Source organism: Egretta garzetta, unplaced genomic scaffold, assembly GCF_000687185.1.
Source record: "Egretta garzetta isolate BGI_Z169 unplaced genomic scaffold, ASM68718v1 scaffold175, whole genome shotgun sequence".
Classification (NCBI taxonomy): domain Eukaryota; kingdom Metazoa; phylum Chordata; class Aves; order Pelecaniformes; family Ardeidae; genus Egretta; species Egretta garzetta.
Window position 1 is genome coordinate 1,387,578 of NW_009259860.1, and position 21,608 is coordinate 1,409,185.

The 21,608-nt window shown below is 40.2% G+C and overlaps 1 protein-coding gene across 1 annotated transcript in view; it reads right to left on the bottom strand.

The window, feature by feature from the left end:
• Positions 1-15,514: 15,514 nt before the first annotated feature.
• The window catches only part of CNTLN (centlein), a 179,798-nt gene continuing 173,704 nt past the window's right edge, over positions 15,515-21,608 (bottom strand). Inside the window, exon 26 of the mRNA XM_035895579.1 lies at positions 15,515-15,607. Within this exon, the coding sequence (XP_035751472.1) occupies positions 15,515-15,607 (93 nt within the window). The remainder of the gene's footprint in view (positions 15,608-21,608) is intronic.

A 21,608-nucleotide genomic window follows, 5' to 3' on the forward strand; every position in this document is an offset into this window, starting at 1 on the left:
TCTAAGCATGCTTAAAAAGATTGAAATGTATGTTTAGCACACAGCAACCAGTAAGGACTACTTTGATTTCTGTGAAGTGAAATCTTTATTCTATTTAAATCAAAGTGGCATCTTAATCTCATGCCAAAAGAAGCTGACCCATATCTTCATTCTTGCCACATAGCAGGCCCTCAGTTTAGAAGGCCAGTATTACAACTGGGTCTGGGCAGGGCGCCTTGTTATACAAGGGCTGGTGCAGGTGAACACAAAGCAAGATTAAGACATGAGGATGAAGGTCCTGCCAGTTCTTCCTTCTCTCCAAGCCGGTGGGTTTTCTGCCCTCCTTCCCTCCCCCTCCATGCTGTGTCTGGCTGGGTTTCTGCATCTCTACAGCAAGCTGGGTCAGGAAACTGATGTAGCTGAAAAATAACCAAAGGAAAGAAAAAAGGTTCAGGTTGCATTTACCTATATCGCCGCTAGCACTAGTCCAAAGGGAGTAGCGGGACAGGCAGCCAAAGCAGGGGGTAATGGAGAGATTGTCACTTTTGATGGCAGCCAGTGTTTCTATTGGTTTAGGGTAACTGTAAAACCACAACCTGACAAAGTCTGGTCACTGCTTAAAGAGGAAAGAAATCCTAATGGTGAAGATGGAGCAGTTAAAAGCCCCGCTGTAGTTTAAAATAGGTGCAGATGGCTACAGACTTTGGGTCTGTAGGGATGTGTATTGGAAGTTCTAAACAAAAGTTCACTTTGCAAGCAGAAAAAAAAAGCAGTAGTTGGTTTTGAAGTACATGATAAATCAAATGCCTTTTAGTTAAGTTGAGCAATGGCAACTGAATTCTATGAAACTAGGGAGAAAGGCACTCCATATAAAAGTGAAATGTAAGAAAATAGTTCTGTTTTAAACAAGGTGCAAAGAGAGCATGTAGCTAACCTCATTAAGAAAAAAAACTACACTACACGGTCTTATAATTTTGGAGGGCTGAACACCTACTGAGAGAACGGATCAGGAGCAGATGCTGGGACAAAAAGCTCAGAGACGTTACTGGGGTTGGGCAGGGAGGGAGGAACACAATGAATTCCTGATGGAACAATAAGACTTTGTTAGGGACAGGAAGTCAGAGTCTGTAATGAAGCTAAGTCAGAGTTCACAGCACTCTGTAACTGAGCATCCAGTACTACAAGAAACAATGTCTGAGGAAAATGGGTGTTACAGTCCCCAGAGAGCAGCTGAGCCTCACACAGCTGCTCGCCCACTCCCCCCACCCTGGTGGGATGGGGGAGAGAATCAGAACGGGAGAAGTGAGAAAGCTCGTGGGTTGAGATAAAGTCAGTTTAATAGGGAAAGCAAAAGCCGTGCACACAAGCAAAGCAAAGCAAGGAATTCATTCACCACTTCCCATGGGCAGGCAGGTGTTCAGCCAAGCCCAGGAAAGCAGGGCTCCATCACTCGTAACGGTGACTTGGGAAGACAGACGCCATCACTCCGAACATCACCCCTCTTCCTTCTTTCCCCCAGCTTTTATTGCTGAACATGATGTCATATGGTACAGAATATCCTTTTGGGATCAGCTGCCCTGGCTGTGTCCCCTCCCAACCTCCCTGCGTCCACAGCCAACTTGCTGGTGGGACAGCTTGAGAAACAGAGAAAGCCTTGATGCTGTGCAAACACTGCTCAGCAATAGCTAAAAGGTTGGTGTGTTATTGACACTGTTTTAGTCACAAATCTGAAATACAGCGCCATACGACCTGATATGAAGTAAAATGAACTCTATTCCAGCCAAAATTAGCACAAAAGGTTAGATGGATAAAAGTTACAAATAATAAGAAAAAGTAGAGGCATACATATGGTCAAGTCAACTTTTAAAATACAAGAAAAACAACCAATAAATTAATTTCAGAAGTTTACAAACATCAGCAAAGTATGTTCACTGTAAAAAGGTGACATCAGCCACATACTCAGGTGAGTTCTTCTTCCAGCAATGGAATAAGCCTGGACAATGGTGGCACTTATGTATCAGGCACTGGAGGCAAAAGTAGTGATACAGCAAAGGAGAAGGTGTGGTACAGAAGGCGAATAAGATTGAGAGTGATGATCTAGCAATACCATCAGAATTTAAATAAATTAATTCTGTTCTGTGCACTTTCCCCTTCAGCTACTACTAGTATGAAAACCATGGTCTAAGTTGACCTCATTCATGGGTTAACCAGCCAGCAAGGTATCCTAGACTGCTGCTCTTTGGTCATACATTGTTGCCTAAATTCTCCCGATCCAAGAGTGAACTCGGTCATTTATCCTGTGGCTGGAGTTTGATTAGGAATCGACATCAAAAGCATGATCCTCTTCTGCATTAACAACTGTCACTTCATCCTGATTGTCTTCTTGGTTTTATGGTGGGATATAAAATTTTAATATAATTATTAGGAATTAATAATTAATAAACTAATCAGAATAATTATGGCCAAATAATTTTCTCTGAGAAAATGGGTTTTTATCAATGAGACGTGATATTTTTTAATAAGCAGAATTAGGACATGGGCAATGAATGAATGGGCAACTGTATGAAGCCTAGAACATATCTAATGCCTAGAAGACCTCTAATATCAAGTTTAACTCACAGCAGTTATCAAATGTTTTATATTTTTCCTTTTGCTTTAAGGTGGTTGTTATGGCAAATGAAGGCTACAAAAAGATGAGCTCATTAGGAAGAGTGAAGGGCAGACAAGGGAGAATGTACACATGTATATTTCATTAAGCCAATAAAAATGATATATAAACCACTGCAATGTCAGAAGCAATTTACTGCTACTCAGGGTTGAACTCCACTGAAAATTTCATGAGCATTGATCAGGATTATTTTGTGGGACCATCTATAGATGTGTTACAATTGATTTATTTTCCTCTCTCTGTTTTGATAGACTGCTCTGTAACCCACATAAAGTAAGTGCCATTGGATACTTCAGAAGAAGGAGGTTTGTTTTTCTATCCATCCACACTTCCTTTTAAACCAAATCACTGATTACTTAGGGGACATCAGCAACTGATGAAAAGGTGAGACACTTTTCACTGACTTGTTGGAAAGTCACTGTATTTTTAGCAGTATTTTAGGATTTATGACTCCAATATATGGACTGTAACAATGGGCGTGTTCTTTTTGGTTTATGGGTGTAGCATTTCACACATTATCAATGATTGTTACGCAGTAAAGAACCACACACCAGAACAATGAGTCACTACTCTTTTTCAGTCAGAAGGTTTCAGAGTAATAGAACTTAGAAGTGAACAGCCACTATTCGTCCCTGTCACACAATCTTCTTAAAAGTTTGGAGGGAATAGGGGGTGAAGGAGTAATCTGATGTCAGATTTTATTACTGGATACTGTAAAAGGTATGTTAGAATTATGATAGGTTCGCATCTCAGTTTATGAATGATTAAAATACGTGGTTTTTTTCTTGGAATTGTTTGTGAGGGACGTAATCTAACTCCTAAAAAGTGTTTCTCAGGTTATCTCTTTGCTGCAGAGTTTTCCCATCCATGTCATAGCATCTGTACAGACTTCCAGGCCTTTGAGCACAGATTCAAAACAGAAACACTGCTCATTTAGGTTTAGGTGTCTGAAGCACAACCTACCAGCACAGGACACTGTCCAGCAAACCAGCATGACAGGAGAAGTAAAACATAGCAAATGCAGTGTGGGTGCCCATCTCAGCTAAAGGAAACATGAACTCCACAGGCTGTCGTATCTGATTATGGTCTTGTGGTCTGCGTGGTGCAGTGCTGGAAAACAGAGTTCTGGTTTTTATGCCTAACTTGGACTATGACTGATTCATTCCATATCTCTGGATGGACAGAGTAGTCTTGTCCCCAGATTTCAGTTCCTTGGGTGTAAAGTGTTCCTTGGATGTAAAACATAAATAATACTAAATGGCTCATATCTGTGTGTTGGCTTTTATCCTTCAGTTTAAATATTAATAATCAGCCAGATGTTGATGCTAGTCTGGTTCCAGATGCTGTCACCATGCTCCAGTCCCCATCATACAGTTCTGCGGATGAAAAATTACTGATCTCAATAGTTTGTGGACAGAAATGCCTCTTAGAATGAAGGTGCCAGAATTAAATTACACCTGCAACACAGAACATCCTCCAGTTCAAAGTCATAACTAATAAGGTGTTTTGGAGGCCACTGGAAAGCTGTTGAAAAACAGACTTTGCATATTCAGGAAGCTGGGTGACTTCATTCAGGTAATGATTGTGGTAAAAATTATTACTAGGCCATGTTCACTGTTCAAGGAAAGCAATTTTTTTGAAGAACTGATCAGTCTCTGGTACTTTATCTATCTCTGACTAAATACAGGATCATATTCCAAGTTAGTGCAAGGATCAAAATTAACAGCAAACATCCAAGGACAACAATAGAAATAAATCATGGTGAATCATTATGTTTTGGAAAAGAATGAGTCAAAGAAAATATTGCCTATTACAATTTCAAAAAAAAAAAAAAAGGAAATTAGTATGAAGTAATCAGACCATGACCTTCAAATAGGCTCTGTGTCATAGCAAACAAGTGACTTGACAAGGTCTTAGACTTGTTCAGAATAGGAGAGATCCTGACCTTTCATTGCTCTGCTAAACACAAGACATGTCAAGATCCAAGGGAGCTCTAAGAGTAACAAGAAGGCAACACTTAAAATATAGGCAAGACAACTTCTTCAAAGTCACCTCCAAATGGGTTGTTTTGAGACTTTCTGTCTGTAGAATACACAGCATACGCAGATACAAGAAGGCAGGAAGGAGGCATTGCCACTCATCTGGTGCTTGCATTGCATCATCGTTCTTCATTCTTCACCGTTTTTCATTCTTCTCACAAGCAGGGTCAGCAGTGATTCAAGAGGCTACTTAATACCCAGGGGACTTCTAGGGCGCTTACAATTTGGCATGTGCTGACTTCCCCTCCTCATCTGTGTTGCACCACCGCAAACCCCTCATACTGATGAATACTGAAATCTCCCTCCTAAATAGAGGGCATATACTCAGCTCTCAACAAACTGCATGTCAGTCAGTAGGTAAGCCAGGGTCATATGAAACCACGCAGAAAGTTAGTCTGCATTGTATCAGGATAGAGTTTAAACTCTGGCTTGAAGTCTCAATCTAAATCATTAAATCATCACTACGCCAAGTGTCTGCTGAGTTTCTGTCATAATGTTAGGATTAATTCTGAATCAGACCTCACAAATGACTTACAAATCCTCTTTGTGCAGCACCTTAAATACAGATGCTATTTTGGGGGAGGTTAATACCAGGAAAACCCCTTATCCAGTTAATTCCATGCAAAAAGAAGCCTTGTAATGGAACTTAGCCACTTCCTGTACCCTATTTGGCTTCATAGCGTGTACTTCAGTGCCATCCAGTGTTAGACACAAGGTCATTTATATAAAAAAAAGTAATCTCTGCTTCTTTAGTACTTCAGTTCCTGATTTACCTCTCCAGGTTTACAGTACATGTGTCCAATATCCACCCACTTAACTATTTTTAAATCTTTTACAAACATTCAATTTTTAATTCAATTACAAAATTTCAAATGCTAAACACAGAAAGGGAAGAGCATTACAGTGACCTGAGAAATTCTATGTCCTGAAAAAGTAAAAGATCATTTGAGTCCTATTTGTCTTAGTGGCAGTTCAGATCAATTGCAAACAACGTGCCCCCTGTTCATTCATTGTTTGGAGGGGAGGTCTGTACTATCTGGAGGGGATGTGTGTCTATATTGTCTGGAGGACATGGCTGTTTCAGTCTTAAAAGACTGAGAATTTATTCTGTAACCACTTCCTTCCATAGGAAGCCCCACTAAAGTCTTCCTCTGAAGGAGAGTATTTTATTGACAGAATATTTTTTAAAATTATCACTGCTTATTTTTCCATTTGAACTGACAGAGAGGAAGAGACCGTGGCATTTCATTTTGCCATCTTTTCAAGATGACGAACATCAGTCAGTGCTGAATGGAGGTACTAGATTTTTTTTCATGAGCTCTAGTAGTTCAGAATCACACTTCACAGGCAGCCTTATGTAGTATGCATTAGTTCTAAAATAATGCATGAAGACAACAACAACTAGGTCAAGGACATATGAACATTCATTAACTTCATAGCCCTGTAATCCTATCTGTGAAGGCTTGGAAAGCTGGATCATGATGCGAGCAGGAGCCAAGAGAGAGCAAGGAATCAACGCAAAGCTAAGAGAAGACCAACACAAGGGAGCCTCATGGGCTGAAGCTGGAAGTGAACTCCTCTCTGCAGGAAAAGCAAGGAAAAGCACTGTCAGAGCCATGAGGCTCTTTCTGTGGACCTTCACTCAGCGCTCCCAGTCTCTCAGTTCAGGAGCCGACCTGAGCTCAGGCTCAGGCACTGGTCCCTGGCTGAGCTGTGCTGTAGGAGTGCCCATCTCCAGTCCTCTCTCCTGCTGCAGCTGAATTGTTGTTTGGCTTTCCTGGGCTGATGTCAGACACGAGTCATCCCTTCACTTTGCCTGATGATTGAAGGCCTGTCACTCAACCAGTGTCTGTCAGCCCCCTGCTCTTGTCGCTCTCTGGCAGGCGCTATGTGAGCCATCTCACTGTGTCTGGGACCAGACGCTGGAGGAGGCTGCGTTTCTGGAGCAAGCACATGGTCTGCGTCACAGGCACGGCAGGGCCCAGGGAAGTCAATGCGGTGGAGCCCTACTTCACAGCATTGAAGGGATGCAAAAGGGTTAACAAAAGGACCTTTGTGAAGCCAACTGTAGATCTATCTTAAATTGCTAGCATTGTGGTTTAGATTAACTTACTAATCATATGGAGTAAACTATAGATAAGAAACTAACACTGTATAAGAAACTAACACTGTAGGGAATGTGGAAGAGGAGAGATTAGTAGCAAATGGCCCATCTTTGTTACAGCCCTTGGAAGGCACATAGGAGAACAAAGTGTCTGGCACTTTGTTGATATGAGGATAGACAAGGATGGGGAGCCAGCCGGCTGGTACCAGCTGTGTTGTTCTGACAGTGGAATAAGGGGGGTAGAAGCTGGAGTTCACCAAAAGGACAAGGTTAAGAAGAGGAGTGAATGAAGTAAACGCCCCCTGAAGACCACCGACTCAAATCACCGAGCATGCGAAGTCCGGAGCGACTTACAGAAATGACCTCTTGAAACTAATTTTAATACAAAGCAGGGACAAGTTATGCCTATGTATAGGCGTATTGGGAACTTCATGTATATGTAACACTTTGCTACATATAAAAAGGGCAAGCTGCCATGTTGCGGTGTGCGTGACTTTGGTGGGACGTGCTGCCCAGCGCTGAATAAACATACCTACTTTACAATCTTACAGATTGTGGAGTCAGTGTCTTTGGGTTTTCAGGCCATTAAGCTGGGCTGTTCTGTCTGAAGCAGATCACAGGTCCCCAGGGCTAACTCATGTCTTGCCTGTGCCAGCTAGTAGCCTCACTTGCTTTTCAGTGCTGGGAAAACATGCATGACAATAAGAGAAATTGTCAAGAGAAATTCCTGTCTTGAGCCAGATGCTTAAGGGTAGGCTGTGTGGACAACATAGCAACATGCTCCCAAATCAGCACATTTCTTATTTATTTCTTTACTATCTGCTAATACAACCCAGCTTTGATTTTTAATGTGTTCTTTTTCTTCAGAAGTTAAAAGTCTAATTTTGAAAAACAAGTGCAGAATTAGCAGCTTCACTATAGGAACACCTTAAATGAAATTTAATAGAGATAGTAAGTTACATAAATAAGTGTTTAACTAACCATTCATCCTAGCTTTTCTATCAGGTCAATATTTTTCTCCTATTTACATTTGTAAAATGTACACCACAGAGAAAATCAATATTTTTAGACTAAAAATCATTGCATTTTCAATTGACACCTGTAAACCCTGATTTTCACATTGATAAGCCATAGGTAGAGTTCCTGTTGACTACAGTTGTTTCTGAAGTGTGGTCATAAACAGAAGAAAAAGGACCTTGGCCATACTTACAGAATGAGGGATAATCCCTTGAAATAACTAGTTCAACACAAGTTCCTAATGCAAAGTTGTAGCTAAGAGAGCAAATGTGTTCCTTACACATTTAACTAGAGACTGATCAAATAGGATAGGGAAATAGCATTACCTTTTGAACAATAATCATGCAGCAAGACTGTGACTTGGCACGTATTTTAAACAGGTTTTCTGCAGAATGAACAATGTGTAAAGATGTAGCAAAGATGCATTACAATGGTTGTGGTCTGCTCACGCCCCTCCTCCCCACAGCCACACCATGACTTATAATTACAGCACTGTCTAGCTCACAGCCTTGGTTACCTGCATGGGGGGATTTGCTTGATAGTCTGAATCTAGGCAATTTCAATGGCAAACCTTGAGTCGTGAGAGTTATTGATCATAGGGCTACTGTACTGGATTCTCCATCACATCAGTTTTCAGCTCAGGTTGACTTTTTAAAAACGAGTTATAACATTTTATGCTGCAAGTTCTGTTTTGTTCAGCAACAACCAGCCATGAAGGAAATCTGACTGTCATCCTTCAAAATCTAGGACTGGTTGAATTACAGATAATGACGTGTGATTCCTTTACCAGGGGAGTTACCCTGTTTCAGGAAGATGTCGAATCTGTGCTTTGCAATAGGTTCAATAGGTTGGAGTCACTTGAAGCTCTTCTCTACAGCATCTAATATAGGTATCAGAATAGGCTGTTAGCCTGAGAAGCTCATTCTTTCACAAAGGTGTGAGCCTTACCTTTCCCCAGCCAGTTAGAGATGCTGTAAAATGGCCCTCACAGAAAGCTGGACTTTTATATAGTTGAGCAAGATGGAAATACTAATCCACTTACCTCAGAAAGGTTGTCATCTCAACCTAAAAATCTCAAGATATCTAGCCAATATCCTCAACAAGCTGGATGCCTTGCTTATCTGGCTCTGGACCTGTTTGGAGACATACTCCTTTCACATACTAGTTTCACATCCAGTTTTAATCACAGGAAACAATCTAATGCTGATGCATGAACTGTGTATGATGGCACACCACTATTGAAATCAGCTCCCTTTTTCCTTGTTCTGATCTTCAGCTCATAGTTTAGCTAAATATTAATTCAATTGCAGGGATGAAACAGAAAAGGCAATTAACCAAGCTGGAGGAATTAAAATACAGACCTTCCTGACTCCATAGCCTCCCTTCATTCCTGAAGATAACAACAAAAACTTAACACAGCTAACAACACAGCTGAATTGATTTCTAAGTATGTGATTACAGCAGAAGCCAGGGAGTGTTCCCAGCTCTCTCAATCATTCATTATACCACAGAAAATTTCAAATAATTATACCCTGGGAATTCTCAAATCAGGAAATCTCAAAAATAGACCCTTATTTTATGTATGAGAATAGTGCATAATGGAACAAAGAGAAGCACAGAAGAAAATGAAGAGGGTTCAAGGACTTGTAGACCTAGAATAATATGTTATTCTACTGAATGTGTATATGATGTACTTCAGGCACTACAGAGAAAAAATAATGGTGCAAATAGGTTTCTTCTTCTTTTCCAAGAATACAAGGAGTGAGACACTGCATGATGGCTACATGAACACTTTGAAATGTTTTCAGTGTCTCCCTGAACTCCTCTTTATTGTGTCCATTAGGTCATATCGTATATTTACACTTACCAGCCGGAGTCTCAGTCATGTATAGGATACCTAGCCTTAGAAATCACACCCCAGAAGATAATTGGATTACTCAGATGATGAGGAAGTGCTGAGGCACGTGGGGAAATGTGCACGGTGCCTTCTCTGATGGAGAATCCTCAGGACAGAAGCAGATGGATCTCATTTGTAATAAAAGATCTACATTTTGAAAGACTTATGTCTTTGAGTCCCATCAAGGTAAATTAGGACTTGTGTGGGTTAAACAGATGGCACTTACAGAAACATAGCGTGAGAAGTCACCACTGACAGATGCTCTGACTTTGATTCTGACGTTTTAGAGTACATAATGAAGATTTTTTGAATGGGCTGGAACACTTAGACAACTCTGAAGCTCTGCACAACCCTGAAGCTTTCATATTTATACATGTACAGATATGCGCACACGCATGTAAACACACAGACGTGTGCGTGCCTGTATGCATGTGCGTGTATATCTAAAAATATATACATATAAAAGTTGTTATATTTTAGGGACTCGCCCTTGTGAGGCTGTACATACTGGCTGTAAATAGCCCGTGTATTTCACGTGCTGCGACGCCAGCTCTGCTGGCGAGGGACGGGCCCGCCTGACCCAGCATTTCGGAGCCGGCAGGAGCCGGAGGTCCCGGAGGGGCTGCGGGCGGGAGCCCCGCACCGGCCGCCGCCAGGAGCCAGCGCTCAACCCATTTTTTGTGGAAGTTTGCCATCTAGAGACCGCGCCAGGAAGCACCAGGATATACAACGGCTACCTTAGCAGTAAAAAGCAAAACAGACGAGGTGGATTTTCTGGGTGTTTGTAGGTATAGTTAGCTCAAAGCAGCACTGCCTTTAATACCTTTTCTGTTCAGCTTAGTTGGCAATATTGTCCTGAAAGTGTCGAGCTGATACTTCTTCCCGAAACAGAATCAGTTCTTCACCAAGTTTGTAACATGCATGTGTAATCTGAGCCTGGTTCCAGTGAAAAGGGATTTTTAAAAAATGTTTGTAAAACATAATCAAGATAAGATCACTCTTAATCCTTTTACAGTAAGAAAGATTGTTTCAGAAGCCCTCCCTTCTTCCACTAGTGGAGCAAAGATTAAATAAACACTAAAGATAAATGCGTTCATTGCAGAGACAAAATTCAACATTTGTGACAGAGAAAGGTAAAAAATTTGTTTTCTTTGGACTATCAGCCTCTTTATTGTCCTTACAAAAATATCTCAAACTACTATATGAAATTGTTTTTCACTAAAAAGTACTGACTGGATACTTCCATTTTCATTTGTTTATATCAAATTCAAAAAAGTTGAATGGAAGCACCTTTGAAATACCTTAAAAAAATTAAGAAACACCTTCAAAGTTATTTGGCAACCTTTCCAGCAAAGTTTGCAGAAAGACTAGCAGTGCTATAATTTCAGGAGCACTTGGGAAGTAGTGGCAGCTTTTCTACTTTTTCCTTGTCATCATAAAATCAAATTTATAATTTGGGGTTCTTTTCCCTCTCCTTTTCTCATTAGGGTACTTAGGGTCCATTTTCACCCTAAAAAGCTGTACTAAAAATCTCTTCCAAAAATCCAGGGAACTCTACCTACCACCATTTAAAATGTAAGAAGGAAGAAAATCTTTGCCAGAGTAGGCCTGAAAATTTTAGGAGTGTAATGAGGTATTCATTCGGCAGAGGCATAGGTTCTATCTCAAGTGATAATCACCCTCCTCCCATCCTGGCCCAGTCAACCCAGAGGCTTTTATGGGGATAAACAAACTGGTACCTGACAAGGCACGAGTTCTTCCTCTGGAAATATTTCCCTTGGTGACCCAGAACAGCCTGTTCGGTACAATGTACAAAGAGGAACGGATAAACTTGCTTAGTGTTGAATGACTGGCCTCTCCTGGTCTTTAAAAACAGGGGTCATGACTGCTACCTATACGGGTTTGCTATAGCAACCTATGTCTTGCTGCAACGGGTGCTGCAGGGTTGTCTATAGGCAGGCGCTGGAGTCAGAGGTTAGAGGCCAGAGCTTGAGCCACTGCACCGATGCCCAGGCCCCATCTCTCCCATAGGCAAGGCAGCCCTGAGGCATAGCGAGGGAGGCACTGATCTCTCAGGCTCTAGGCTGAGCCTAGATCCAGCATTTTCACTGCACAACTGAGACAGTAAATTATAATCTGAGCCTTATCTCCCTGCGCTTGATGCTCTTGGAGACTAGAAGCTGATTGGTAAGGTAAAGGACACACCACTGACCCAAGAAAGTGATAAATGACATGGAAGAAACACCAAACACACCCAGAACCCAAGGGGAGACATCCCTGTTTTCAAAATGTTTTCTTTTTACATTTCAGATGGGCCAAAGTAATGAGACACTAGCGCTGGTGGTAGTGTATTAAAAGCCGTTTCTTAAAATACACAATTTAAGTTAATCCTCTCTGCATCAGAAGGAACAAGTCGGTGTAGCAAATAAGATGTAGTGAGAGATTTCTTCTGCCTCTTGCCACAAGTTTGCATTAGAGAGAAAGCACTGGCCAGAAACAGGCTGCTTGAGGGACTAAGGAGGCAGACCTGGCAAGTGTTCATTTTGCATTTTTGCTGGCTCACAAGGCTTGTGTGCACCAACTTCTCTGAGCAGAACAGAAGGAATGGTAGAAAGGGACTGTATTTTCGAACTCTAAATTTAGAAACTGAAAAAGCAACACTATAGCGGCCATGATTTATTGTGAGAATTCCTTTCATGCTGCTAGTGGATTAGCAAGCACTAAGACCTAAACCCAAAGAAAGCAGCCAGGTCTCCAGAGCAGCTCTCTGAGGACTGCTTGCAAGAGGAGGCCAAAGACCACCACCCCACTCAAAATCCCGAAGCAGCGGTTGGGGTTGCAATGCCATGCAGACTTGAGGTAGCTAAAATAATGCAGAAACTACAAATTTTTGTAATTTTGTTTCCAACTTTTACATCAAGTACTTAAACACATGCTTCCTTGGTATAAATTTGAGGCCTTTCCTCAGAGTTTGGATGATGGTCAGGCTTCCAGGTTAACACGCAGGCGGGAGGGACCGAACATCCGAGTGCACGGGGCAGAGTTGGCAGGTGCTGGTGGCGGCTGCAGGCGACCCATGTGGGACCAGGTCTGGGACTGCAGTAAGCATCTGTTGATTTCTTTGCTTTCTCAATACGAGAATCAGTAATTAAAAGCTTGATAATTGCCAATAAATTAATCTGATGGAAATTCCCCTACATGAAGCTGTTTTGTTGCCTGTGCCAATGGGTCAGAAGTCCTTCAAGTGATCTTTTCTAAAGGCCTTTTGCTGGACCGAGTGAGGAAGCTTTCTCCTTCATTGGAAGGGTCTGTGCAGTCCCCACATAGCCAGCTTGTTGCTTACTTGATTGAGGCGCTGTGCTGCTGCTGTCAGTGATTTGCTTGCTCTCCCAGACTGAGACATTATCTGCCTCTTCGGCGGAGCACAAGCGCTGATGGCAGCTCTGCAGGCTCACTCGTTAGCAAGTTAAAGTCTCGTCAGAAAAGAGACAGAAAACTGCAGAAGACTGGGATGAAGGGAAAGATATATATCTGTACTAAGGTACGTCCTGCAGAACTCGTTTTGGCAAAGAGTCCGAATACAACGTTTTGGCCAAGTAAGCTTAGCAGGCTTATTGACCTTAATAACTTTCAAAAGAAAGAGAAAATGAATCCCACCCTTAAGGCCTAGGCCACAGAGATTCATGGAGAAATAATTTTTTTTGAAGAGCATTTTTGGGTCTCTTGTGACGTGACGCACAGGGGAAAGAACTGCAAATAAATAACACTTGCTGTATTTTCCATTCCTTGAAAAAATGGTGATAATTCTGGCTCCACCTGGGTTTAAGGATTTTGGTTTTTTTTCCCCCCCCCCTCTCTCTCCAGATGAAGTAGATAATAATTAGGTTCTGCAGCATCCACCGCTCTTGTTTACTCTTTGTCCAAGAAAAGAGCTCTCTCCATATCCAGGGGCCCAGGTGCAGAAATTTGCAGGGCCAGTAAAGTAAGACATTTAAGTTAGGAGAAAAAGGTACTAGTCTGGGAATTTCCTCAAAAAGCTCAATTTTCCATGTGAATTGCCTGATGTTCCCTGCTCTTTCACTAAGACAAAAGATCAGCAAGCGCTAAGATCAGCGCCAGCAGGTCTTGAAGGGCATGGAAATGAAGACGAAGGGGCTAATGTTCACAGATCTTTAGCCTCACTAAGTTCTTTCCACTACCCAGCAATAGACGTTATGTTAAAATTATTTTCAAATACATTTTGCTGGAATTGCTGAAAATCATATGAACATGGTTTCCATCTATTTTGATGGATTCATCTTCCATAATTTTTATTGGCACAATTTTATTTGCATTGGAGCCCATGTAAATTTTACCCTGAGGCAAGCAGTTCCACCACTCAATGGCCTTTGCATGGGAGTTGCTTAGTTTTGCGTGCTTTGAATATGTCACCTGATACTTTCCTATGATGCCCCTTATTTCTTGCTTTGGAAAAGGTGGTGGTCAACCATTCCTAAAGATTTGTTTCGGTTTTTATATAGGGCTAGTTCCAGGTCTTAACTTACAGGTGCAGGTGGAATATGTTTGCATGATTTTCAGTAATTCCAATAAAAATTCTCTCAAGCCCCTGTTGTCACCAGGTGTAACTGAGCAGAAGTTTACCAATGCCTTACCTCCCCCATCCTTCTCCTAGAGACACCAAATAGTGTACTCCATAAATTCAAAGAAGCACGGTGGCATCTTAGGAAAAGCACTGGACTGACATGCAGGAAACTTTTCTGTTTCATGCTTCTGTTGAGTGATCTTAGGCCAAATAGATCTTGCTTCTGATTCCCCACCCAATACAAATAATGAAATGACATCTGTTGTAAAACTACTTGATATCCATAGATGAAGATCCACATATAAGAGCTAAACATTATTACCACATGAATTCAGAAACCTGGGTCTTTCATTTTTCCAGGTGGGTTGGTCCAGAGGAATAAAAACTCTTAAGATCAAAGATGTGAAGAAGCAACAATAATTTGTTAGCACTGCCAGAGAAATCTTGGTGGAAATAACTGAATAAAACTCTACACTATTTTCCCAAGGAAAGTGAGGGCTTGCAGCTGCTTGGTGTTAGCTGAAAAGAACTGGGACTACTAATGAAAAAACCCCCCACACTGGAAATAACTTTATTGTATTGATTTTTTTAAATACAATTAAATACATTGTACAAAATACACTCCAGCTCAGAAGAAAATACAGCTTTTCCCAGGAATATTACTCTACATTGAATACTTTTTCTCTACAATTATTCATTTTCTCATTTTTTCCAAGATAAAGAAAGCATATAATTTTATGTAGAATGTATGTCACAAAGATGGGATTTACAAAGAAGCTAAAAGAAATTAGGTATTCAAAATCCTAGTGATATTCCCAGTTCCTTTGTAAATCCTACTTCTACTGTTCTGACTAGTACATCCAGGAGTTACTTAGCTGCTTGTTGTACTTCCTGAATTGTACAGATGCATATTGGTTGTATCAAAAACATCCCCTCTCTACAAAGCCTGCACTGGTGCTCACTGCTAATGCATTTAAAGGGAAATAATTTTTAACTTTGCACTGATTTGCAGCAATTTTTGTCTTCAGCAATCAAACACCGTGCTCCTTTCTAAATAGGAAAGTAATGAATTCCTCTTGTTCGACAATTAATTAGTTCACAGTTTCTACTTATTTATTGAACTTGCATATTGACAGTTCTTTATGTGAAGAGGAAAGACATGAGGAAACAGCACACGTATTTTAGTCACACTTGGTAAAGACAGGCATTCTTAGCAACATCATGCAGTCTATTTCATGAGAGAACTGTACTCTTCTACCAGTTTCTTCTTCTCATTTAATTTTTCCAGTATGGCATCCATTAAGTATGAGGCAAAAGGAAACTGAAAAAGAAACATCGTAAGAAAAATGATCATTGAACTTTATTTTCTTCATGTGAAGAACATTTATTAAATATCTTTAAACCATTAGATTTCACTTAGTTCTGACAACTACCACACATACACACGTCTGATCTTTAAAGTTCACCCGCCTGGTTAGTGTCTGAAAATTTGCTCTCTATCATAAAAATGATAAAAGAACAGAGTAAAATGAAAAAAGATAAACACCTTATTGAACAATTCATGCTTTACTGACCGTGTTAATGATGTAAACTGCAGTACCAGCATCTCTGTCATTTATCTTCAATCAGCTGATCAATAAGAGGTTACAGTCAACTCTAGGGCATGGAGAAATGGTAGTGTATGTTTGCTACTCTCAGGAGGATGAGACAGAACTACTGGTACAGCTCTCAATGCTGTGGCAACTGCCTTAGACTCACATGTGAAAACTTGTAAATAAAAAAAGCCAAAGCAAAACAAAACCCAAGCCCCCAAAAGCTCCAATTGCATTGACTGGGACATTACACAAACGTCTGGTCCTCTAAAACATGATACCAAAAAAATTGTATCTACATATTTACAGAGAAAAGTGAAAACCTCTTTTATATCTCCTCTGATATGAAAGATGTATTTGCACAATCGATGTCTTCAAAGAAAGAGACTGGGTATATATTTCAGTGTCATTACTTTAATGCTTAAGGAGGTTTTCTTTCACAGCCTGGGTGCATCAGTGCACTGCATGCTGGGAAGTACTTTTGGAGGTGGTACAAAGCACTCGTCACTGTGGGCCCACCCAGAGGGTGGTCGGTGCTGTGCCAAACAGTTTTCATTCACCCTTGGGAAGTTTCTGTCAGCTTCACAGGGCTCTGTCAGCTTTCTTGAACTCCTGGTGATACCAGTGGTGATTGAAGGGTCAGACCCACACCAAAAGTAAAAACTGACACTCGTATGAGAAGGAGAGGTAATTTTACCTTTATAAGGCCACCAGAAATAGATCAGGTAAAATACAGCCAGTGGTTGAGCAAGCCAATCACCAGCTTCCTCTGCTTTGCACAACTGTAGTTCAAGGCAATACTTTTGTGTCTGGAACCATTCTCTAGTTCCACACTTGAGTATTGCTGCTCTGATTTTACATTTTCATTTCAATATTCCATCTTAAAGAGAAAACTGCATAGTATTTATACCAGACAGAGTACTGCCCATTTCCTACATATATGAAACAAAAAATATAAAACAAACAAACAAACCCCAGACATAAAAGCACATCAAATACAAATGCTGGTGTAATGTTTGAACTGATACACAGATATGAATCTATATATTGATACTAACAAGTCAGGAAAAAAATCTAAAATGGTAGCCAGGAAAATCTATTATGAGGTGACTGGAATGGCAATCCTACATGTTGCTCAATAGTCACTTTGCAGTTACAGAAACAGGATGATAATATGCATTATTTCCCTTTTCCACAGGAAAGGGGGTTTTGAAGGGCTCTTACTTGCTGGCCAGACACGTCTCCATCTGTCATATATAACTTCTGTCTATGGTAACAATTTTCTAGTAGTCATCTACACCTGTCAGCTTTCTCCCGCACGCTATTGTGATGACTTTTGGGGGAATAGAAGGATCCAATTCACTGAGCACAAATCTATTCAGAGCAATATAAGACATAATCTTATCTGAAATTCTGTGACACTTACTTGCTATTATGCTTTAAAAACACTGACCCCAGCATCCTGTTCACTCTAATTGCTCTCCCTCCTTGTCTAAATATGTTTTTTACGAGAACACTATACCATAACCTCAAAGTCTCTAATTCTTCTTGCCTGGCTTGACGACATTCATTTCTGATACATTTCACCTCCTTAATGTTGTGCCTGAGATGAATGGTTTCTTATTGATGTCTCTGGCTCATATCATTCCAGCTACATTTTACTTGCTGCTCACTACTCTCTGTGGCTTCCATGTCATAGCAAAGTGATCTTTCAAGAACTCTTTCCATTTAAATCATTCATTTAAATCAAGAGCATTTGAAAGTTGAACATTATGTCATTCTTTCAACATTTGTTGGTTTCAGAGAAAGTACTGTAGCTTTTTATCTGTTTTTTTTTCAATACAGAAACCCAGAACTGGATGATTGCTACAGTCTTCATCTTTAATAGAAGCCTGTCAGATTTACTTTTAATGATGGCTCTGTAACTAGCCTGGGAAGCTTCCTTCTACATTTCTCCCCAGAACTTCACAACCATGGAAGATGTGTCTACTCAAAAGTATTCATCCCAGCTTCCAAACCTGCCATATGCTTGTGGAAGGCCTTGGGAGTTCAGTGAGGGCTCAGTGCGCACCTAAGGAGTGAAAGTTTGTTTATACCACTGATAATTATATATTTTAATACATAATGATACTTCCTTCAAATATTTTCCAGTTATCTGTGCCACAACAAATTTATGTGAACACTAAACATTAACAATGATAGTGATCCTAAATCAGAACATTATGGTAGGCTTTAAGAGAAGTAGTATTTAATTGATTTGCATAAATTCAGAAAATTTGAGAGTGCAAACTACATTATTTATTTATCTTTACCGGAATTACACATTCCTTCTTTGATACTAGAAAGCCGTATGAATTAAATGGCCTATTTCTTACACAACTTATCAGACAGATAACTTAGTGTATGGATAACTGTAAGGTAATATGATCCTAAAGAGTCAGAAACGCTGATAGAGTTCTATTTCTCTCACCTATTTATTCTGACCTTGAGTATACTTCTTTCGGAGATCCCTTCTGTAAAAAATAAACTAGTAATACTTATTGACCTTACATGACATGACCGAGTCTCACTCAGCACAAGTGCATAAATACACACCGACCTGCCTGTGAAAAGACTCATAATGAATGCAAGGCAATGTAGTTTTTCTAATGAGACACAGCGTTTCCATTCACAGAGTACCATGTCACTTGGCCTCTGCTTCACAGAGTCTAAAATGTGTTAACAAAAAAATAGAAGTATTTAATTTCTGGAATATATGAATTAATAGTTACACCTATTTTAAATCTCCCCATATGGATCATCAGAATTACACGTCTGCCCAACAAAACTATCCAAACACACTGCAAAGCTGCCTCAAATTAAGTGAACCACAAAGAATAAAACTAAAGAAACTTAGGTTATAATGACCAAACCTCCTAATTTCACTATAAACTAAAAGTCAAAGAAAAAAAAAGATAAATGCTTCACTTCCATATTGTTCTTTGTCCATTCTGCTTTGTGATGGCTGTATATACATGATTATATAAATATACATGTGCCTGTCTGTATTCTTTTCCTGAGTATCAAGCCAATCTCTCCTTGTTTTCAGTCCAGGACAAGTGATGTAATGTGGTTTTGTTTGTGTGCATGTGATAAAACACAGATTTAAACCATAATGGATTGTCAGTGTACAGGACTGAGCTCTTATTCTCGTAATGACAAGAAAATCACAGTTACTTTCTGATGGTCTGATACCAGTGTTAATGGTGCCCAGGATATGGTTCAGACTGCACTGCTGATGCTTTTTTTTAAGGTGCTGGCAGTGGTGAGTGTGTGCATGTGTGTTTGTGCATGGGTGAATACATGTGTGCACATGAGCAGAGGACAGACAATGAGCAGAGACTTCTTCAAAGAGAAGGAGAAGACAGACACAGGCTGGAGGGAGACTAATAAAAGCAAACCAGGCAAGTTCCAACCCAAGAAATTTGAAAGGAAAAAACCGTAGCTGTCAGTGCACATTCCCAGGTGATACCAGAGGAAATCTATATTTAGAAGCCAGTGCAAATCCTAAAAAGGGGTTGGGAAAAATCCCTACCAATGAAGAGTGAATATACTGTTCCAAACCCTGTTCTAGAGACGGGTTATACACATACCTACAGGGAGCCCACAGAACAGAGGGGAGGGATTTTTTCTGGGAATTCACCATTGGAATATAATTTGTAGGTTCATAATGAGGTCATGAGAGAAAAGATTTTATCAGGCAGCTTTGTTTATGTGATATGTGATGTCCCAAGGAGTACATGAGGAGGGAGGGAAGGCAAGTGCTGCTGTATATCTGATAAGGGACATGCTAAATCAGTGCTGTCATTTGGTTCAGGAAGGTTCCATTGTTTGGAAGAGTTAGGCAGATGATTTGTATTGGGTTGAAAAACAGTTCTTGGAGACTTCAGGCAGTAAGCAATCTGGATTGGACTAACATGCAAATTTATTAATGGATTGTTCTGGGATGCTGTTACTTAAAATCAGTCACAATGAATGAAAGCCTTTGGTGGTACAAGGAATCTTGTCTAAGCTCTGTGAAACTATCCTCTTGATTAAGCTATGTAAGTTTCCTATGATGGGAAAAGCTAGAGAAGACTGCTGGCTTGGGTTTTTTTTATGATTATAAAAAGAGAGCACTACTATACTATGCCAGGTTCAAGTAATAAGACATACAAATGCAGATGCGAGGGAGAAAGTACGTAAAAGGCTCATCACTTGCCATGCAAGCTGTAAATACACATACATAATTAGATAACCATACTTGTTCCCTACTCTCCCAAGTACCATGAACCGCTAAAACCTCAATGGTCTATAGTGTGATACCTCCCCCAGCTACTTGGATACCCCTGTGCAGGTAGCAGATGTCTCCACGTACTTCTGTGAAGCCTCTCCACATACAGCTTCTTCACAGGCAAGAGAGTCTTTTACCTTTTATCCTAATAGTCTGTTATTAAGATGCTTCATTTTTATCCTTCAGTGAGAACACACTAGTCACTGGGTGTCAATGTACAAATACAAAAAGGCAACTGGGAAAACACATGCTGGCCATTCAAGACGCCAGTTTAGACAATAAGTGATTTTCACCAGCTCTGTAGAACTTGGAACATGACTGTACTTTTTGATTATATGATTCTTATTTATGTAATAACATCTTGACGTGGACATGGCTCTATCAAATTGTAAGCTTCTTAGCAGTGGTGTAATTTCTTCACAAGTGTTTCTACAGTAGTTGATAAAATAAGGATACACAAACTCTGACTGGGGACTGTGAGCTTCAGGAATGCAAAAATATTTATCACTGAAATGTTAACATTCTTGTAAAGCTGAAAGAAATTAGACTTTTTGAAGTCATAAGAGTATGAAAAATAAAAGTACAGATGAAGTGTAAAACAGAGGTGTGCTATCCTTTATCATTACACTTTAGGGGAATCTATAAAATGACAGTAAAAAAGCAACTAGTGCTTCCCTCAGTCCCCCCCAAAATTCTAATGCAGCAGTAAAATGGCGTATGTCAGTAATAAAAATAAAATGTCTATGACATTTTAAATGTTATCGTACTGTCACAGCGGAATAAAATTAGCTTGAAGAATGATCTAAAGGGATATGATGCAGTTCATTATGTATAACAGCAACAGCAGCAGTTTCCCAGTGTTCATAAAGGTTTCTCCATTAAATTTACCTCCAGTCAATAATTAGGAGTCCACAAATAAACCTAGGCAATTAAATCAATACTGCTGGGCAATTATGTTCCAAAGTCCTGGCTCAATGGCACAAAAAGACACTATATCAAACTGCAATATTAAGTGATCTGATGCAATTTTCAACTGAACATTTTCTCAGAATAACAGAAAAGGGCAAGCCTGCATCTTTGTTCCAGACGCAAACGAGTACACAGTTTGCCAACCTGTATCATTAAATGAGCAGTCTGTTATGAGCAAAGCCCTGACAGAAAGCTTTCATTTCACCATGAGCTTTAGTTTTCTGAGGAGAAATATTACCAATGCCCATTATAGGAAACCACAACCAAAATCTCTACAAGATACGAGTTAAGCGTTTTAGAGGGCATAGAGCTCTTCCATGAGCTGCTCCCAAATAGAGACCAAGAAATCTTATTAATTTCCATCCATGTGACTCAGAATGGACAGAAATGAAAAGCAGAGCTGGCTGCTCCCAAAACCCACTAACCTCCTTGTCATTCTAAAGACGGCT